This window comes from Oncorhynchus kisutch, linkage group LG3 (genome assembly GCF_002021735.2).
Source record: "Oncorhynchus kisutch isolate 150728-3 linkage group LG3, Okis_V2, whole genome shotgun sequence".
NCBI lineage: Eukaryota > Metazoa > Chordata > Actinopteri > Salmoniformes > Salmonidae > Oncorhynchus > Oncorhynchus kisutch.
In genome coordinates this window covers 63,389,945-63,406,186 of record NC_034176.2, presented here as the reverse complement: position 1 = coordinate 63,406,186, position 16,242 = coordinate 63,389,945, and the positions used below count along the sequence as shown (strand labels likewise).

The following is a 16,242-nucleotide window of genomic DNA, read 5'->3' as shown; positions in this document are numbered from 1 at the left end:
GATATGGCCCAGATCAGTCACGTCTTGTTTTTCTATTTTTATTTAACCTTTATTTAACTAGGCAAGTCAGTTAAGAACAAATTCTTATTTTCAATGACGGCCTAGGAACAGTGGGTTAACTGCCTGTTCAGGGGCAGAACGACAGATTTGTACCTTGTCAGCTCAGGGATTTGAACTTGCAACCTTTCGGTTATTAGTCCAACACTCTAACCACTAGGCTACCCTGCCGCCCCAGGTCTACCTTGCCTCATCCACACGGATTCTGGGGGGGGGGTCAAAATCAAAAGTAACAGTCAGTATCTGGTGTGACCACCAGCTGCATTAAGTACTGCAGTGCATCTCCTCCTCATGGACTGCACCAGATTTGCCAGTTCTTGCTGTGAGATGTTACTCCCCTCTTCCACCAAGGCACCTGCAAGTTCCTGGACATTTCTGGGGGGAATGGTCCAAGCCCTCACTCTCCGATTCAACAGGTCCCAGACGTGCTCAATGGGATTGAGAACCGGGCTCTTCGCTGGCCAGAACACTGACATTCCTGTCTTGCAGGAAATCACGCACAGAACGAGCAGTATGGCTGGTGGCATTGTCATGCTGGAGGGTCATGTCAGGATGAGCCTGTAGGTAGGGTACCACATGAGGGAGGAGGATGTCTTCCCTGTAACGCACAGCGTTGAGAATGCCTGCAATGACAACTAGCGCAGTTGTCATTGATGATGTGACAGACCGCCCCAGACCATGACGGACCCTCCACCTCCAAATCGATCCCCCTATAGAGTGCATGCCTCAGTGTAACGCTCATTCCTTCGACGATAAACGCAAATCCGACAATCACCCCCGGTGAGACAAAACCGCAACTCGTCAGTGAAGAGCACTTTTTGCTAGTCCTGTCTGGTCCAGCAACAGTGGGTTTGTGCCCATGGGCGACGTTGTTGCCGGTGATGTCTGGTGAGGACCTGCCTTACAACAGGCCTACAAGCCCTCAGTCCAGCCTCTCACAGCTTATTGCAGACAGTCTTAGGAGGGAGGGATTGTAGGAGGGATTGTGCGTTCCTGGTGTAACTGAGGCAGTTGTTGTTGCCATCCTGTACCTGTCCCGCAGGTGTGATGTTCAGATGTACCGATCCTGTGCAGGTGTTGTTACACGTGGTCTGCCACTGCGAGGACGATCAGCTGTCCGCCCTGTCTCCCTGTAGCGCTGTCTTAGGCGTCTCACAATACGAACATTGCAATTTATTTCCCTGGCCACATCTGCAGTCCTCATGCCTCCTTGCAGCATGCCTAAGGCACGTTCACGCAGATGAGCAGGGACCCTGGGCATCTTTCTTTTGGTGTTTTTCAGAGTCATTAGAAAGGCCTCTTTAGTGTCCTAAGTTTTCATAACTGAGTTTATAACAAAGCTCTTGAGGATAGAGGATACTAAAAGGAGATTTCAGAGCTGGCTAGTAGCATAAGTGATGCAGTGTGCTGCATCTCTGATTCGGTTGATATGACCATGGCAGATAATCTACCTTCATCTACTCGTTGGGGGGCCAAAAAAGTATCAACCTCTGTTCTACACCAAAGCACGTTCTCTCTCTCTCCCCCTCCTGTACATAAGCCCTTGCCAAACTAGAGGCCTTGCCTACTACGGGTGCAGGAGATTGGTTGGTATTTCTCAAAGCACTACACTGTCTTCACACTGTGCACAAAGCCAATGCTTACTTTATTGGTGACTTTGCATAATTTCTGTTTAATCGTGTACTGCAGTGTAACAAATTGACTGACATATTTAACGCTGGAAGGATTATACAGTGCAGACACAGTTCAGACTTCAGAAATAGAAGTATGCATCATTTATCTTTTAAATCTACCCTGTTTTCTTTTTCTGATATACTGTAGATGCTATCATTTCCTTGGGGAACCTAGAGTGCATCCTCATTTGTGTGGGGCGGTTTGAGTGATTTACCACTCCTATATAAGACAAGTGAAAAAGACTTGTATAAAATGTATACAGCTATAAACAAGACCTAGCAGTGCATTTCAGTAGGCTGATAGCAATATATGTTTTAAGCATCAGAGACCACCACCTATACAGGAGAAAACATGTCAAACTGCATTGGCCCCTCTAAATGGAGATGAATACGAATGGAATATATACATAATTTCAACATATATATTGTCTATGCAAAGATGCCAAAAAACTTGTAGTCAAATAATCTGATAAACGGGTGTTGACATGGTCGTCTGGATGGACTGTAGTAGAAACGGATCAAATCAAAAAATCATTCTCTGAAAACATGCAAGATCTCTCACTTACCAACCGTTTAGATAATGATGCCATTTGGAGAGAGGGGGAAAGAAGTCATATTAACCAATGAATTCATATCTTCCTGATATCCTGAATAAAGTTGATAGAACCATAGGCGGGTGAAGCCTCAACGGCCTTTTTGGCTTTGAGTCTACACTCAAATGCTTAAACCTTTGTTTGACTTTGACACTTTTGAATCTAGCTTTAACAGTTTATATTATTGTATGTTATCAAGTGGTTTTGCCATTAGGACAGATATTACTCTGTAAAAGTAGTAACCAGTTACCAGCGTAGGCTACTTTGAGAATAATTTACCTGTGGGTGTGACGTGCTTTAATTGGAGTAGGGAACAGGGACTTTTGATTCTCTACTTTAAGCCCTCAGCCATAGGCAGAACTTGTAGGACAAAGCCAAAATAACACATCAAACTTCCCCTGATTCCCTGTCTCAAATTATTGTCAATTAAATGAATTGATCAGTTCTCCAGACGGGTGATAAAATGGTCCCTGGTTATCATCATTAGCGAGACCGCAACGGCACTTCAACTCTTTAATTTAAAAGGTTAGCTGTGGACCCCCTCCTGGTTTACTAATGTGGAGCATCTCTAAAGGTCATATTATTATGCAGCTAATGTGTGGCGCTGCGCTGTTTGACAGCCAGCGGTGTCTCTGTCTCCCTTCTCAGTACTGACGGAGCATCCAGGGAGCGTGTCCCCCGACAGAGGTCAATTATTCACAGTGGGTCTCCGCTGCTACTGCTAACACAGCAGAGTCAGCGTCATGAATATTCAGCACCGTGTTTATAGCCTCCGCAACATGTTCACTTGGTAACAGTGTAATTAATGTGTGTGCTGATGGTAGAGGAACCCTGTTTGAATTGGTTCTTGATGGCTGTTGAACTTCTAGCCGAGTGCAGCCCCATAATCAGATATTTGAATCATTGTTTAACTGGAGTGAGAATGTCTTTGTGTTGTTCTAGGAGCAGCAGCCTATTTCCTGGGTCATAATTCCCTCTAACTCCCTGATTTTACCCCATGGCCACAAGCACTGCTTGAATCAGTACATACTCCCCTGCCGGTGCTAGCATGTTGGTCTCTTTCAGGTGAGATCGATAACCCCTTTTCCTGTTAAGGTAACGTACTGTACAGTCATTTCAATGACAGCATCCAGTAACGCTGACCAGTATAATAATCAAACAGGCCTGACGATGACAACATGGCGAGAGGTTGTCTGTCTCCCCAAAGAGATACAATATAATACTATATTTAACGTTGTCTTACCGTCCAACACATCGTCTGGCCTCTTGCGTTTTTCATACACTACGATGATGACCACCAGGATGATGATCTCCGCTAGCACCCCCAGGAAGGGCCAGAGGGGTGCCAGGTGGCTGCGCACTCGCAGGATGGACGACATGGACTTGGTGCCAATGTGGTTGGTAGCATTGCACTGGTATTCACCAGGGTCCGAGGTGCGGTTCAGGTTGACGATGTTCAGCTCTGTGTAGTTGTCTTTGTTGGTGATGAAGAAGCGGCCAGAGGAGTTATCGATTTCCTAGAGGAGGGTAAATTAGCATATCAATGATTTATATGTTACAGACAATTTTATGATCACATTCCAGACAGTTATCACAGTAGTTTAGCACACCGGTTCGCAAACTAGGGTCCATGCGGGGTCACCTGATATGAAAATGGGGTCGTGAGAGAATTTTTTAAATCCTGGGGGGGGGGAAATGTATGTACCCCAAAAAATATGGATATTATAATATCATCTTAGTATCTCAAAATCATTTTTTGATGTGGTTAACCTTAATCTAAATGAAAATGATTTAATTCTGAAATTCAACCAGAGAGCCCCCTTAGATCATGGGAAAAGGCTGCACTTGACTGTTGCACTTGAATCATTCCCACAGTGAATGAATAGGCTCGCTACGCTATGAAACCACACACTATTGCAGAGACTCTGATATTACCGGCTACAATTGATATGGTGAAAACAATGTGTGGGGAGGCAGAGGCACAGAAACTCACATCAATACCTTTGTCAGATAACACTGCTAAAGATTTTATGCTTTTGCTAGTAATCAAGAGAAAACTGACTGTACAACTCAAAAACCTCCCAGCTAATGCTCTCTAAATGGACGCTAGCTGTGAGGGCCGAGATGCCCATGGATGAGTTTTGTTGGCTATACATGTCAGGGGATGCTATTCACGAGGACATATTGTTCTGCCTCACGATTCCCGAGCATGAAACGGCACAGGGGCTGTTCAGTGTGCTGCGTAGCTATATCGACGAAAAACAGACAGGCCTCTGCCCTCTAGTTATGAATGTGTCTCCCTCTGCCATATGGACGCATTGTATTATACACCGAGAGCAACTGATTACAAAAGAGCTGAACGCAGAACTTGGAGATACTGTATACTGCAGCAGGTAACTGATTGTAAACTATACTGAACAAAAATATAAACACAACATGCAACAATTTCAAGGATTTTACTGAGTTACAGTTCATATAAGGAAATCAGTCAATTGAATCTATGGATTTTACATGACTGGGCAGTGGTGCAGCCATGGGTGGGCCTGGGAGGGCATAGGCAATCAGAATACGTTTTTCCACACTAAAGGGCTTTATTACAGACAGAAATACTCCTCGGTTTCATCAGCTGTCTGGGTGGTTGGTCTCAGATGATCCCGCAGGTGAAGAAGCTGGATGTGGAGGTCCTGGGCTGGCGTGGTTGCATGCGGTCTGCATTTGTGAGGCCGGTTGAGCGTACTACCAAATTCTCTAAAATGATGTTGGAGGCGGCTTTTGGTAGAGAAGTTAACATTAAATGATCTGGAAGCAGCTCTGGTGGACATTCCTGCAGTCAGCTTGGCAATTGTATGCTCTCTCAAAACATGAGACATCTATGGCAAAACTGCACATTTAAGAGTGGCCTTTTATTGTCCCCAGCACAAGGTGCACCTGTGTAATGATCATGATGTTTAATCAATTTATGCCTATCTAAGGTCTTCGAAAGCCAAGTCAACAAACAGGTCACTGACCATCTCGAATCCCACCGTACCTTCTCCGCTGTGCAATCTGGTTTCCGAGCCGGTCATGGGTGCACCTCAGCCACACTCAAGGTACTAAACGATATCATAACCGCCATCGATAAAAGACAGTACTGTGCAGCCGTCTTCATCGACCTTGCCAAGGCTTTCGACTCTGTCAATCACCATATTCTTATCGGCAGACTCAGGAGCCTCGGTTTTTCGGATGACTGCCTTGCCTGGTTCACCAATTACTTTGCAGACAGAGTTCAGTGTGTCAAATCGGAGGGCATGCTGTCCGGTCCTCTGGCAGTCTCTATGGGGGTGCCACAGGGTTCAATTCTCGGGACGACTCTTTTCTCTGTGTATATCAATGATGTTGCTCTTGCTGCGGGCAATTCCCTGATCCACCTCTACGCAGACGACACCATTCTATATACTTTCGGCCCGTCTTTGGACACTGTGCTATCTAACCTCCAAACAAGCTTCAATGCCATACAACACTCCTTCCGTGGCCTCCAACTGCTCTTAAACGCTAGTAAAACCAAATGCATGCTTTTCAACCGGTCGCTGCCTGCACCCGCATGCCCGACTAGCATCACCACCCTGGATGGTTCCGACCTAGAATATGTGGACGTCTATAAGTACCTAGGTGTCTGGCTAGACTGCAAACTCTCCTTCCAGACTCATATCAAACATCTCCAATCGAAAATCAAATCAAGAGTCGGCTTTCTATTCCGCAACAAAGCCTCCTTCACTCACGCCGCCAAGCTTACCCTAGTAAAACTGACTATCCTACCGATCCTCGACTTCGGCGATGTCATCTACAAAATGGCTTCCAACACTCTACTCAGCAAACTGGATGCAGTCTATCACAGTGCCATCCGTTTTGTCACTAAAGCACCTTATACCACCCACCACTGCGACTTGTATGCTCTAGTCGGCTGGCCCTCGCTACATATTCGTCGCCAGACCCACTGGCTCCAGGTCATCTACAAGTCCATGCTAGGTAAAGCTCCGCCTTATCTCAGCTCACTGGTCACGATGGCAACACCCATCCGTAGCACGCGCTCCAGCAGGTGTATCTCACTGATCATCCCTAAAGCCAACACCTCATTTGGCCGCCTTTCGTTCCAATACTCTGCTGCCTGTGACTGGAACGAATTGCAAAAATCGCTGAAGTTGGAGACTCTTATCTCCCTCACCAACTTCAAACATCAGCTATCTGAGCAGCTAACCGATCGCTGCAGCTGTACATAGTCTATTGGTAAATAGCCCACCCTTTTTCACCTACCTCATCCCCATACTGTTTTTATTTATTTACTTTTCTGCTCTTTTGCACACCAATATCTCTACCTGTACATGACCATCTGATCATTCATCACTCCAGTGTTAATCTGCAAAATTGTAATTATTTGCCTACCTCCTCATGCCTTTTGCACACATTGTATATAGACTCCCCCTTTGTTTTCTACTGTGTTATTGACTTGTTAATTGTTTACTCCATGTGTAACTCTTTGTTGTCTGCTCACACTGCTATGCTTTATCTTGGCCAGGTCGCAGTTGCAAATGAGAACTTGTTCTCAACTAGCCTACCTGGTTAAATAAAGGTGAAAAAAAATATGCCTCACCTGTCAGGTAGATGGATTATCTTGGCATTTGAGAGAAATATGCTTTTTGTGCATATGGACACTTTCTGGGATCTTTTATTTCAGCTCATAAACATCGGACCAACACTTTACATGTTGTGTTTATATTTTTGTTCAGTATACATCAAACCACATCCACCATGTGGAGATATGTGATCAGAGCCTGACAGGGTTCTATTTCACACCGAGGCTTCGTGGTTAGAAAGATTTTTTGCATTGAGAGGTTGTCATTCACAACTGTTGTCATTCACAAAAAAAATGACATGGTTGACTTTATGTGTAATGAAAATAAAATGTGTCTCCTTGCATATGTAACAGACGTATTTTGGAAACTGACCAAACTGAACACAAGCATGCAGGGGAAATACAAAATCCTTCTACAGATGAGTGACCGAATCAGTGGATTCAGAGGAAAGAATTCTTATTGGAGAGAGAGAGTCTTTCAAAAGCAAACCATGCCCCCCTTCCCTTCGCTGTGCATCTTTCTAACAGAAAACAGCATCAGTAAGTGTACCACACGACCTACTTCCTAATCCGTTTGACTGTGATCCTGGCTCAGTTGACATGCCGGTGTGAAATCGAACAGCTGATTGAACTGTCTTGTGACCAAATGCATTCACGGGTCACTACGGAGGAGTTTTGGTTTCCGACTCAAAGGGAATAATACCCTGCCGTCTCCCTCTGAGCATTAATGCCGCGTTCAAAACAACTGGGAACTTGGAAATCTCTGACTTCCGACTTCAGTGCGTTCAAGAAAACTGTGAACTCAGAAAAAAATGAGCACCGACTGGGAAAAATAATTTTGAACGGTCATTCAACTGGGAATTCGAACTCGGCAACTCGAGCCTCTTTCTTGAGCTCTGACTTTCCAACCTGAACATCACTGACGTCATGATTTGACCTCGTATTTTTCAGAGTTCCCAGTCGATTTGAAAGCACCGTCAGTGCTCTCGTCTGCATTATAACCAAATATTGATCCAGGTTGGATGTGACAGCAGAGATGAGGTGCACACTGTCGACCAAGCCCCCTGACTTTGAGAAGCTCCGCCACGACATTCATCAAGCACACCCATTTCATTAGTGACGGTGAGATAAGATACTTTATGCAAGAATCATTTTCAATTGACAGCCATAGCCCCAAATAAAAAAGTAAACAATTGGCTTTGATATTTGATAATGTTCAGATATCAAAATGGGGTCGTGGGCTAAGAAAGTTTGGGAACCCCTGATCTAGCATTATATAGAGCCAAGGAAGAGGACACGTACCATGTAGTTTGAGCCATCCAGTTTACGCCATGTCCAGATGGGAAAGGGGTAGCCCACAGACTTACAGTACAACAGAGCACTCTGCCCCTCGTTCTTATTGTCACTGCGCTTGTGGCCCGTGATCTCAGGTGCCGCTAAAACAAGGGGAAAAGGGAGTGAAATGCATTTGAATAAAAATTCCAAATTTTATGCAAGACGTTCCATGTTTGTGTCAAAGGTGTTCTTCATCGGCTTCTCTAAATAACAAGACGTCAGAATATAGTTAAATCTGTCGGGACCTATTTTGATTATGGTAACTAACATTAGGATGTACATGAAAGTGATGGTAAATTAAGAAAGGATTTGGGTAATTGTTACGTGATTTAGCTGTGAGGCACTGACTTCCCTGGAGATGGACCTACACTGGAATCAGTGCTTTATCACCACAGTGATTGAGACAGGGACACATTTAGCTGTTTTATTCAATTGCCAAGTTTCTTTAAAAGGTAGAGCTCATGGTTTGCTGTGGCTTACTTCCAAGTCTGCCTTTTGAAGGTGTAGGCCTACATATCTTGCAGAGTTTCAGTTCATAGACGCCAGTCAACGAATGACTGAGAGATTTTCTCAAAGGTGAAATTCTCCAACCCAGCAACACCCTGGGTTTTCAGACAGAATCGTCTGTTTAACTCGGCTCTGGAGCCGGGAGACAACTGCCACAGCCTTTTGCTAATCCTTGAAATTACGGTAATTCCTTCCATGCAATTAAGCAGGATCAGTGGAGAAGCTGGCCTGGTGCTGCAGCGTTTTCTATTTACTGTTTTTGATACCTCCCATCTCTCCACTGAATTTAAAGAGCATTTGAGCTCAAAGTTGATGATCGTGTGGAGTGGAACTAACCTTCCACGAAGTTGCATTATTTTCCATGTGACGCATAGAGCCCCGAGTTGATTATCCCTTGCATACCATGGTTATAATTTAACACATTTACTGCTAGAAATGTGTTAATTTTCAGGAAGAAATGTGTTCAACATCCACTGAAACAGCTAGCAAGTTTACTAACCAAACCATCAGTCCTAGTTGCTATTATGAAAATTGAATTAAACAATGCCAATAATGTTTTCAGTTCGACTTTTGCTTTCAAAAGCAGCTCAAACATAGAACATGTAAGTACTATAGCCATTGAATTCTACTCTGCTGATATATTGTACTTTATAGAGAAATAAGGCATGCTCTAGAATGCCCTTCAAGCCATTCAGAAACAAGTATTCAACAATATCATGGTATAAAGAATTATATGACACATTATCCTGCAGGCCTGTACCTTGCGGTTGATTTTTTTTTTTAAATGCCAAAAAATCTAGATCTGTAAAATTCATAATTGATTTGATTAAATGTGGCATTATCTCTTTAAAAAATGCATGGATAGCAAAGCAAAAAATACAAAAGATAATTGGGATGCGCAAAATATGCATGCTCAGGACAGCAGCTTATTGTATCATCGTAGATAACAAAGTCCTGCCATTACAAATGACTGGGAGCGGATTCTGAACCTTAATCCCACACCACCATCACACAAGCCTCCATCTGTTGAGTGCTCTGAGCTGAGAGCTGGAGAGATGGGAGCGCCAAGGACACTGCAGCCAGGGGGAGCTGGGGGGAGCTCAGAGCTCAGCTGCCAGGAGCAGAGAGCACACAGGCTCGGCCCCTCTACCATGCTTAATGTATGGGACCTGGTGGTACGACCGAGTATGGGTTTAATGGTATGGGACTCAGTGCCATTGTATAAGGCAGGGCAAGACTAATTGGATGCAATTGGTCAGAACTATCATGTATTTCTGCTTAGAATGATCATTCTCTGTAGTTTTTATTGAGTCTATTCCTCAATCGGTCCTTAACTGTAACAATTAACAGGAAAGCCTGCAAAGGTATCTAAATCTATCTCAAAAACAATTGTCATGTCCATGCTTCCTCCAAACCAAGACATCAGCATCCCAAATACGACTAACAGCGTCTGTCAACAATTCAGTCAATACTTCCAGACAGTAAACAATAATGTTGAAAGGCAGTGCTGTCATGGTGTTTGTATGTCCAGGAAACGTGTTGTGCAGTTGTGCAGTGTGTTGTGCAGGCTCTAACAGCCAGGAGCAGCAAGCCTCCCTGCCTGCCTCCCTCCCTTCACACGGCCCTAGGGTCAGGACGCTGAGGTTTGATTGGAGATGAGGCCTGTCATCTCTCAGGCTGGAGGAAGCTGCAGAGCATACACGGTCATCACCCGCGTTACGCAACCAACCAACCTCGCAGGCAGCTAGCGCTTAATACAGCCACAGCAGGCATAACAATCAATGGCAAGCTCAGTATGCATAATCATAGCAATGTCACAGCAAATTGGCTTAAGCACTGTACATGTAGGCAAGCTTCTCTAGAACAGGGTTTTGCAAGTCCTTTCTCACCCAGAGGAAAATCCCTTATTCCACTTCAAGGGTGAGCTGTTAACTTTTATACTGCAAAAAAAGAAACGTCCCTTTTTCAGGACCCTATCTTTCAAAGAAATTTTGTAAAAATCAAAATAACTTCACAGAGCTTCATTGTAAAGGGTTTAAACACTGTTTCCCATGCTTGTTCAATGAACCATAAACAATTAACGAACATGCACCTGTGGAACGGTCATTAAGACGGTAGGAAATTAAGGTCACAGTTATGAAAACTTATGACACTAAAGAGGTCTTTCTACAGACTCTAAAAAATACCAAAAGAAAGATGCCCAGGGTCCCTGCTCATCTGTGTGAACGTGCCTTAGGCATTCTGCAAGGAGGCATGAGGACTGCAGATGTGGCCAGGGAAATAAATTGCAATGTTCATACTGTGAGACGCCTAAGACAGCGCTACAGGGAGACAGGATGGACAGCGGATCGTCCTCGCAGTGGCAGACCACGTGTAACAACACCTGCACAGGATCGGTACATCCGAACATCACACCTGTGGGACAGGTACAGGATGGCAACAACAACTGCCCCAGTTACACCAGGAACGCACAATCCCTCCATCAATGCTCAGACTGTCCGCAATCGGCTGAGAGAGGCTGGACTGAGGGCTTGTAGGCCTGTTGTAAGGCAGGTCCTCACCAGACATCACAGGAAACAACGTCGCCTATGTGCACAAACCCACCGTGGCTGGACCAGACAGGACTGGCAAAAAGTGCTCTTCACTGACAAGTTACGGTTTTGTCTCACCAGGGGTGATGGTCGGATTTGCGTTTATTGTCGAAGGGATGAGCGTTACACAGAGGCCTGTACTCTGGAGCGGGATCGATTTGGAGGTGTAGGGTCCGTCATGGTCTGGGGAGGTGTGTCACATCATCAATGACAACTGCGCTAATTGTCATTGCAGGCAATCTCAACGTTGTGCGTTACAGGGAAGACATCCTCCTCCCTCATGTGGTACCCTACCTGCAGGCTCATCCTGACATGACCCTCCAGCATGACAATGCCACCAGCCATACTGCTCGTTCTGTGCGTGATTTCCTGCAAGACAGGAATGTCTGTGTTCTGGCCAGCGAAGAGCCCGGATCTCAATCCCATTGAGCACGTCTGGGACCTGTTGGATTGGAGGGTGAGGGCTAGGGCCATTCCCCCTAGAAATGTCCGGGAACTTGCAGGTGCCCTGGTGGAAGAGTGGGGTAACATCTCACTGCAAGATCTGGCAAATCTGGTGCAGTCCATGAGGAGGAGATGCACTGCGATACTTAATGCAGCTGGTGGCCACACCAGATACTGATTGTTACTTTTGATTTTAAGCCCCCCTTTTTGTTAAGGGACACATTATTCCAATTATGTTAGTCACATGTCTGTGGAACTTCTTCAGTTTATGTCTCAGTTGCTGAATCTCGTTATGTTCATACAAATATTTACACATCTTAAGTTTGCTGAAAATAAACGCTGTTGACAGTGAGTTTATCTCGCTAGGGTGTCAGTTTTTCTAAAAGTGTCTTTCACGTCAATTTATGATCCTAATAGTTTAATATGTGCATTCAAATGTGAAACAATGTTATCCAACATCTACAGTACAGAATAAGCCACATTAATTGACACATTATCACTAATTATCACCATGGTTACCCTTAAAAATAGGACAAATACGACACAAATACAATACCCTTGGTCCTCCGCCAATTACAGTGGGGCAAAAAAAGTATTTAGTCAGCCACCAATTGTGCAAGTTCTCCCACTTAAAAAGATGAGAGAGGCCTGTCATTTTCATCATAGGTACACTTCAACTATGACAGACATACAGGGGGGGGGGGGGGGGTTGGCTCAAATTACAGGTCTCTCTCATCTTTTTAAGTGGGAGAACTTGCACAATTGGTGGCTGACTAAATACTTTTTTGCCCCACTGTATATGTGGTAACTGGTGCAAAATGACTGATAATCTTAATAAGCCAATAAAAATAAATCAAGTAAGTCACTGTTAGACCAGTTTGTACAGAGAAGACACTAGCCTGAAGGAAGGCGTGTCTGTGTGAATCGACTTCCCAGAGAGAGCAGAGAAGACAGGACTCTGTCCCTCCCTTCAGCTGGCCTGTCCTGCCCTGTCCTCTTAGTAAGTGACAGCAGCCTCCAGAGGCCAGCCTGTCAACACCACAACACATCACCAGAGCAACATCTCAATGTCTGTTACTGGAAGGGGATCTGTTCACAGGAAGTAGCTCTAGATTGTGTTATCCATCAGATCCCTCATAGGATAACTTTATCTCTCTCTTAGTTAAGGCAGAGGGTCAAGTGACAGTATTGATTAAAGTGGAGGTTAATTATAAAAATCAACAGTGTATCTGTCATTAGTTTATACCGTGAGTGAGATCTGGTGGTCGAAAGAGTCTTACCTTTTACCTCAATAGTGGCGTTGGCGTTGGGAGCTGTTTCAAACGTGTAAACACACATGTACTCCCCTGCGTCGTCTGACCTTGGTTTCTTGATTCTGCAACAAATCACAAAATATCAGTTACTTCATAACTTTAGCTCAGTCAAAAATAACATGTATGCAAAGACAATACTAATTTTCTCTAATTTTGTTGTCTATCATTGTACATCACCCAATGATACATCATCCAATGATATATCACCCAATGATACATCACCCAATGATACATCACCCAATGATGCATCACCCAATGATACATCACCCAATGATACATCACCCAATGATACATCACCGAATGATGCATCACCCAATGATACATCACCCAATGATACATCACCCAATGATGCATGTTGTGTGGAAGTCCTTAGCGTTCATTGTTAGCACTGTGCTGTGTGTTAGGCAGTCAGGAGAGAGGAGAGGTTAGCACGGGGTTGTCTGTTCTGGGGTCAGTCATTAGTAGAGTACTGAGATGTAATGTGACAGGAAAGGAGCTGCCCAGCGGTCTCCTCATGTAGCTGTCCGCGCCTGGCTGGGGAGAGTCTGGGAGATGTCTATGGGGGTGTTGTGCAGTACAGGGGCCGGTTGCTCTGCTCTAAGCTCAGAGGCTGCTCTGATGGCTATGCCCTGCGAGGGATGGGGCTGCCCAACAACTGTTTTCACTAAAGGACTTGGTAACATGGTTCTTATTTCCATCTCAGGGTGATTGGTCTTAGTGTTGATAGTCTGTGTGACAATTAGAAAGGCTTTGTTGAATGCTCTAGTAAGAGAGCTACAGAATAAGTAAGGACTCACATGTACTCTGTGTTCTTCTGCTCGTTCCGTGTGTCTGCGATCTCCACTCTGTTCTTCATCCAGAAGCTCTCTTGTTGGCCTTCGTGGGCGTTGGTCAGGCTACACTGCAGGGTGACAGGGGGTCCTTTGGTCTCCGAGGGTAGGATGATCTGATCTGACACATTGATCTTGGGCTCTTGAAACACACAGAGAGACAGCAACCCCTTATCATTGAATTGGGGCTCAACACTATAGCAGAACTGTAACTGTACTGACTGTTCCCCACACACAGACTGGGTGGGGGACGTGCGTGGGAGTTGGGGCCGGAACAGAAGACAACAAAAACACAAATACATAAAGAAACACAACATGGAGCGGCAGGAAAATACATGCAACACTAAACCCTGTATCTGTCTTTGGTTCTGTTGTTACCGTACAATAGATGGACTTAAAAATAAATATCCTCACAAAATGAAGTCTGCAAAAAAATGATGATTAGTCTCCTTACAGACCTACAGTAGTTCTGTTGTTCCCGCTCCCATTTTGAGATGATAATCATATTGACACTACATTTACGGTTTAGCAGACACTCTTATCCAGAGCAACTTACAGGTGCATATAGGTCACATCGGCAGATTTTTAAACCAGTCGTTATAGGCATTTTAACCAGCAACCTTTTGGTTAGTGGCCCAACACGCTTACCCGCTAGGCTACCTGGAGTCTAGGAAGTAATGAGCTTTAAGGTGATGACCAGCACCAAAGCATCTTTGGTTTGGAACCACTGGCACTTGATAACTTCCTGAACCTAACTATATTATCATTATGCCTAATTCATACAGTAGAACTCAATTTGATATTGACAGCAACAAGGTTTGGTTTACTATATCTTTTAAACAGTCTAAATTGATTCAGGTAGGCACTTGGATACGAAAAGAGTGATGTAGCCTCGAAATTATCGTGAGATTATACAAATATGAGGTTGAATGTATGAGGGAAATTTGAACAACATACATGTTTTCAGTCCAATGACTATCTTCCAAATAACTGCTGTCATGTCATTCAAACCAAAACCAGGAAGTGAATAAGGTATAATCTTTAGCAAACCTATTGGGTGGAAGTAGAACCAATAGCTAAACAGAAGAGGACAAAGTATAGTGTATAATCGTGGCCGACAAAAATGAGGTGAACATCAGCTTGACTACTGCTGCACTACACTATAACAACCACTAGCTCTTTACTAGTATAATAATTTAGTGTATTTGTTAACAGAGCAACCCAAGGGTCCATTTCTCAAGGACATAGAGGGAGGCTCAAGCAGGATGTGTCATCAGAGAGCACAGGCAGGCAGGCAGTCTTGGGTAGTGAGGAAGCTCCTCTCACTCCCTCCCTCCCCCACGGCAGCCAGCCATGGCAACCACACAACCCCAGGGAGAGGAGCATAATAATCTTACTATTGGCTGCTACTACAAACCTCCTAGTAGAGGATGGGAGGGGAAAGTCTCTGGGTCCTGGCTAGTGACTTATATTAGCATTCATGGCACCTACTCCTGCAGTTCTGTATACCCAATAGCTAGAGGGAAATCTCTCGCTATTGCTCTCCTCTTTCTTTTTCCCCCTCTCTCTCTCACTCTTTCTCCTCTATATTGCTCTCTCCCTCCCTCCCCCTCCCTCTCTCTCTCTCGCCCCCTCTCACTCTATGGCTCTCTCCCCCTCCCTCTCGCTCTCTATCTCTCTGTCTCTCTCTGTCTCCCCTTCTCTCTCTCTGCTTCAGAACCCCTATACAGGCCTCTCAGCCCACATAGTGTGGCATCCTGGGACTACACAGAAAAAGTTCATTCAAGAAATTTGCAATTAGGCATTAAAGGCACAGTGTTTTCCATGGGAGGTTTTCTCAGCTCAGAAGAAGGTCATTTGTAGGACACCTGCTCAAAAAGAGAATGAATCTGTGATGTCATGCACAGCACACAGGCACTGACCCACGTGGTCACCTCTGTCTAGGATTGTAAAAGCATCATTACATTGATACTGTTACCCACTCATAACAGTGTAGTACATTTTATTCCATTATGACCTGCATACAGTCCTAGAGGATGGAGCCAGTAATGGCTATTTCTTGCTGACAGAGGGAGGATGTTTGCCCACTTGATTGGTATGTTGAGCCAACCCCCCCCCCCCTGTATAGGCCTGTATAGATGAGTTAGTTTAGTGCAATTAAGTACACTGTTGATTAAATTGTTACCTAAGCTAAGGAGTTTATTACAAATGTAGTAACAATATTAAGTTCATTTTTTTAAAATGGCCTTGACTTTGGAATAGATCTCCAGATCTATGCACAATCACAAAT

General features: G+C 44.5%; 1 protein-coding gene across 4 annotated transcripts in view; it reads right to left on the bottom strand.

The window, feature by feature from the left end:
- LOC109887091 (neuroplastin-like) overlaps window positions 1–16,242 on the bottom strand; it is a 42,696-nt gene that overhangs the window by 13,725 nt on the left and 12,729 nt on the right. For all 4 annotated transcript variants that reach the window (XM_020478589.2, XM_020478600.2, XM_020478595.2 and 1 more), the window contains exons 3-6: window positions 13,920–14,094; window positions 13,090–13,184; window positions 8,235–8,368; window positions 3,567–3,840 (exon numbers count right to left, since the gene is read on the bottom strand). In XM_020478589.2, the coding sequence (XP_020334178.1) occupies window positions 3,567–3,840; window positions 8,235–8,368; window positions 13,090–13,184; window positions 13,920–14,094 (678 nt within the window). The remainder of the gene's footprint in view (window positions 1–3,566; window positions 3,841–8,234; window positions 8,369–13,089; window positions 13,185–13,919; window positions 14,095–16,242) is intronic.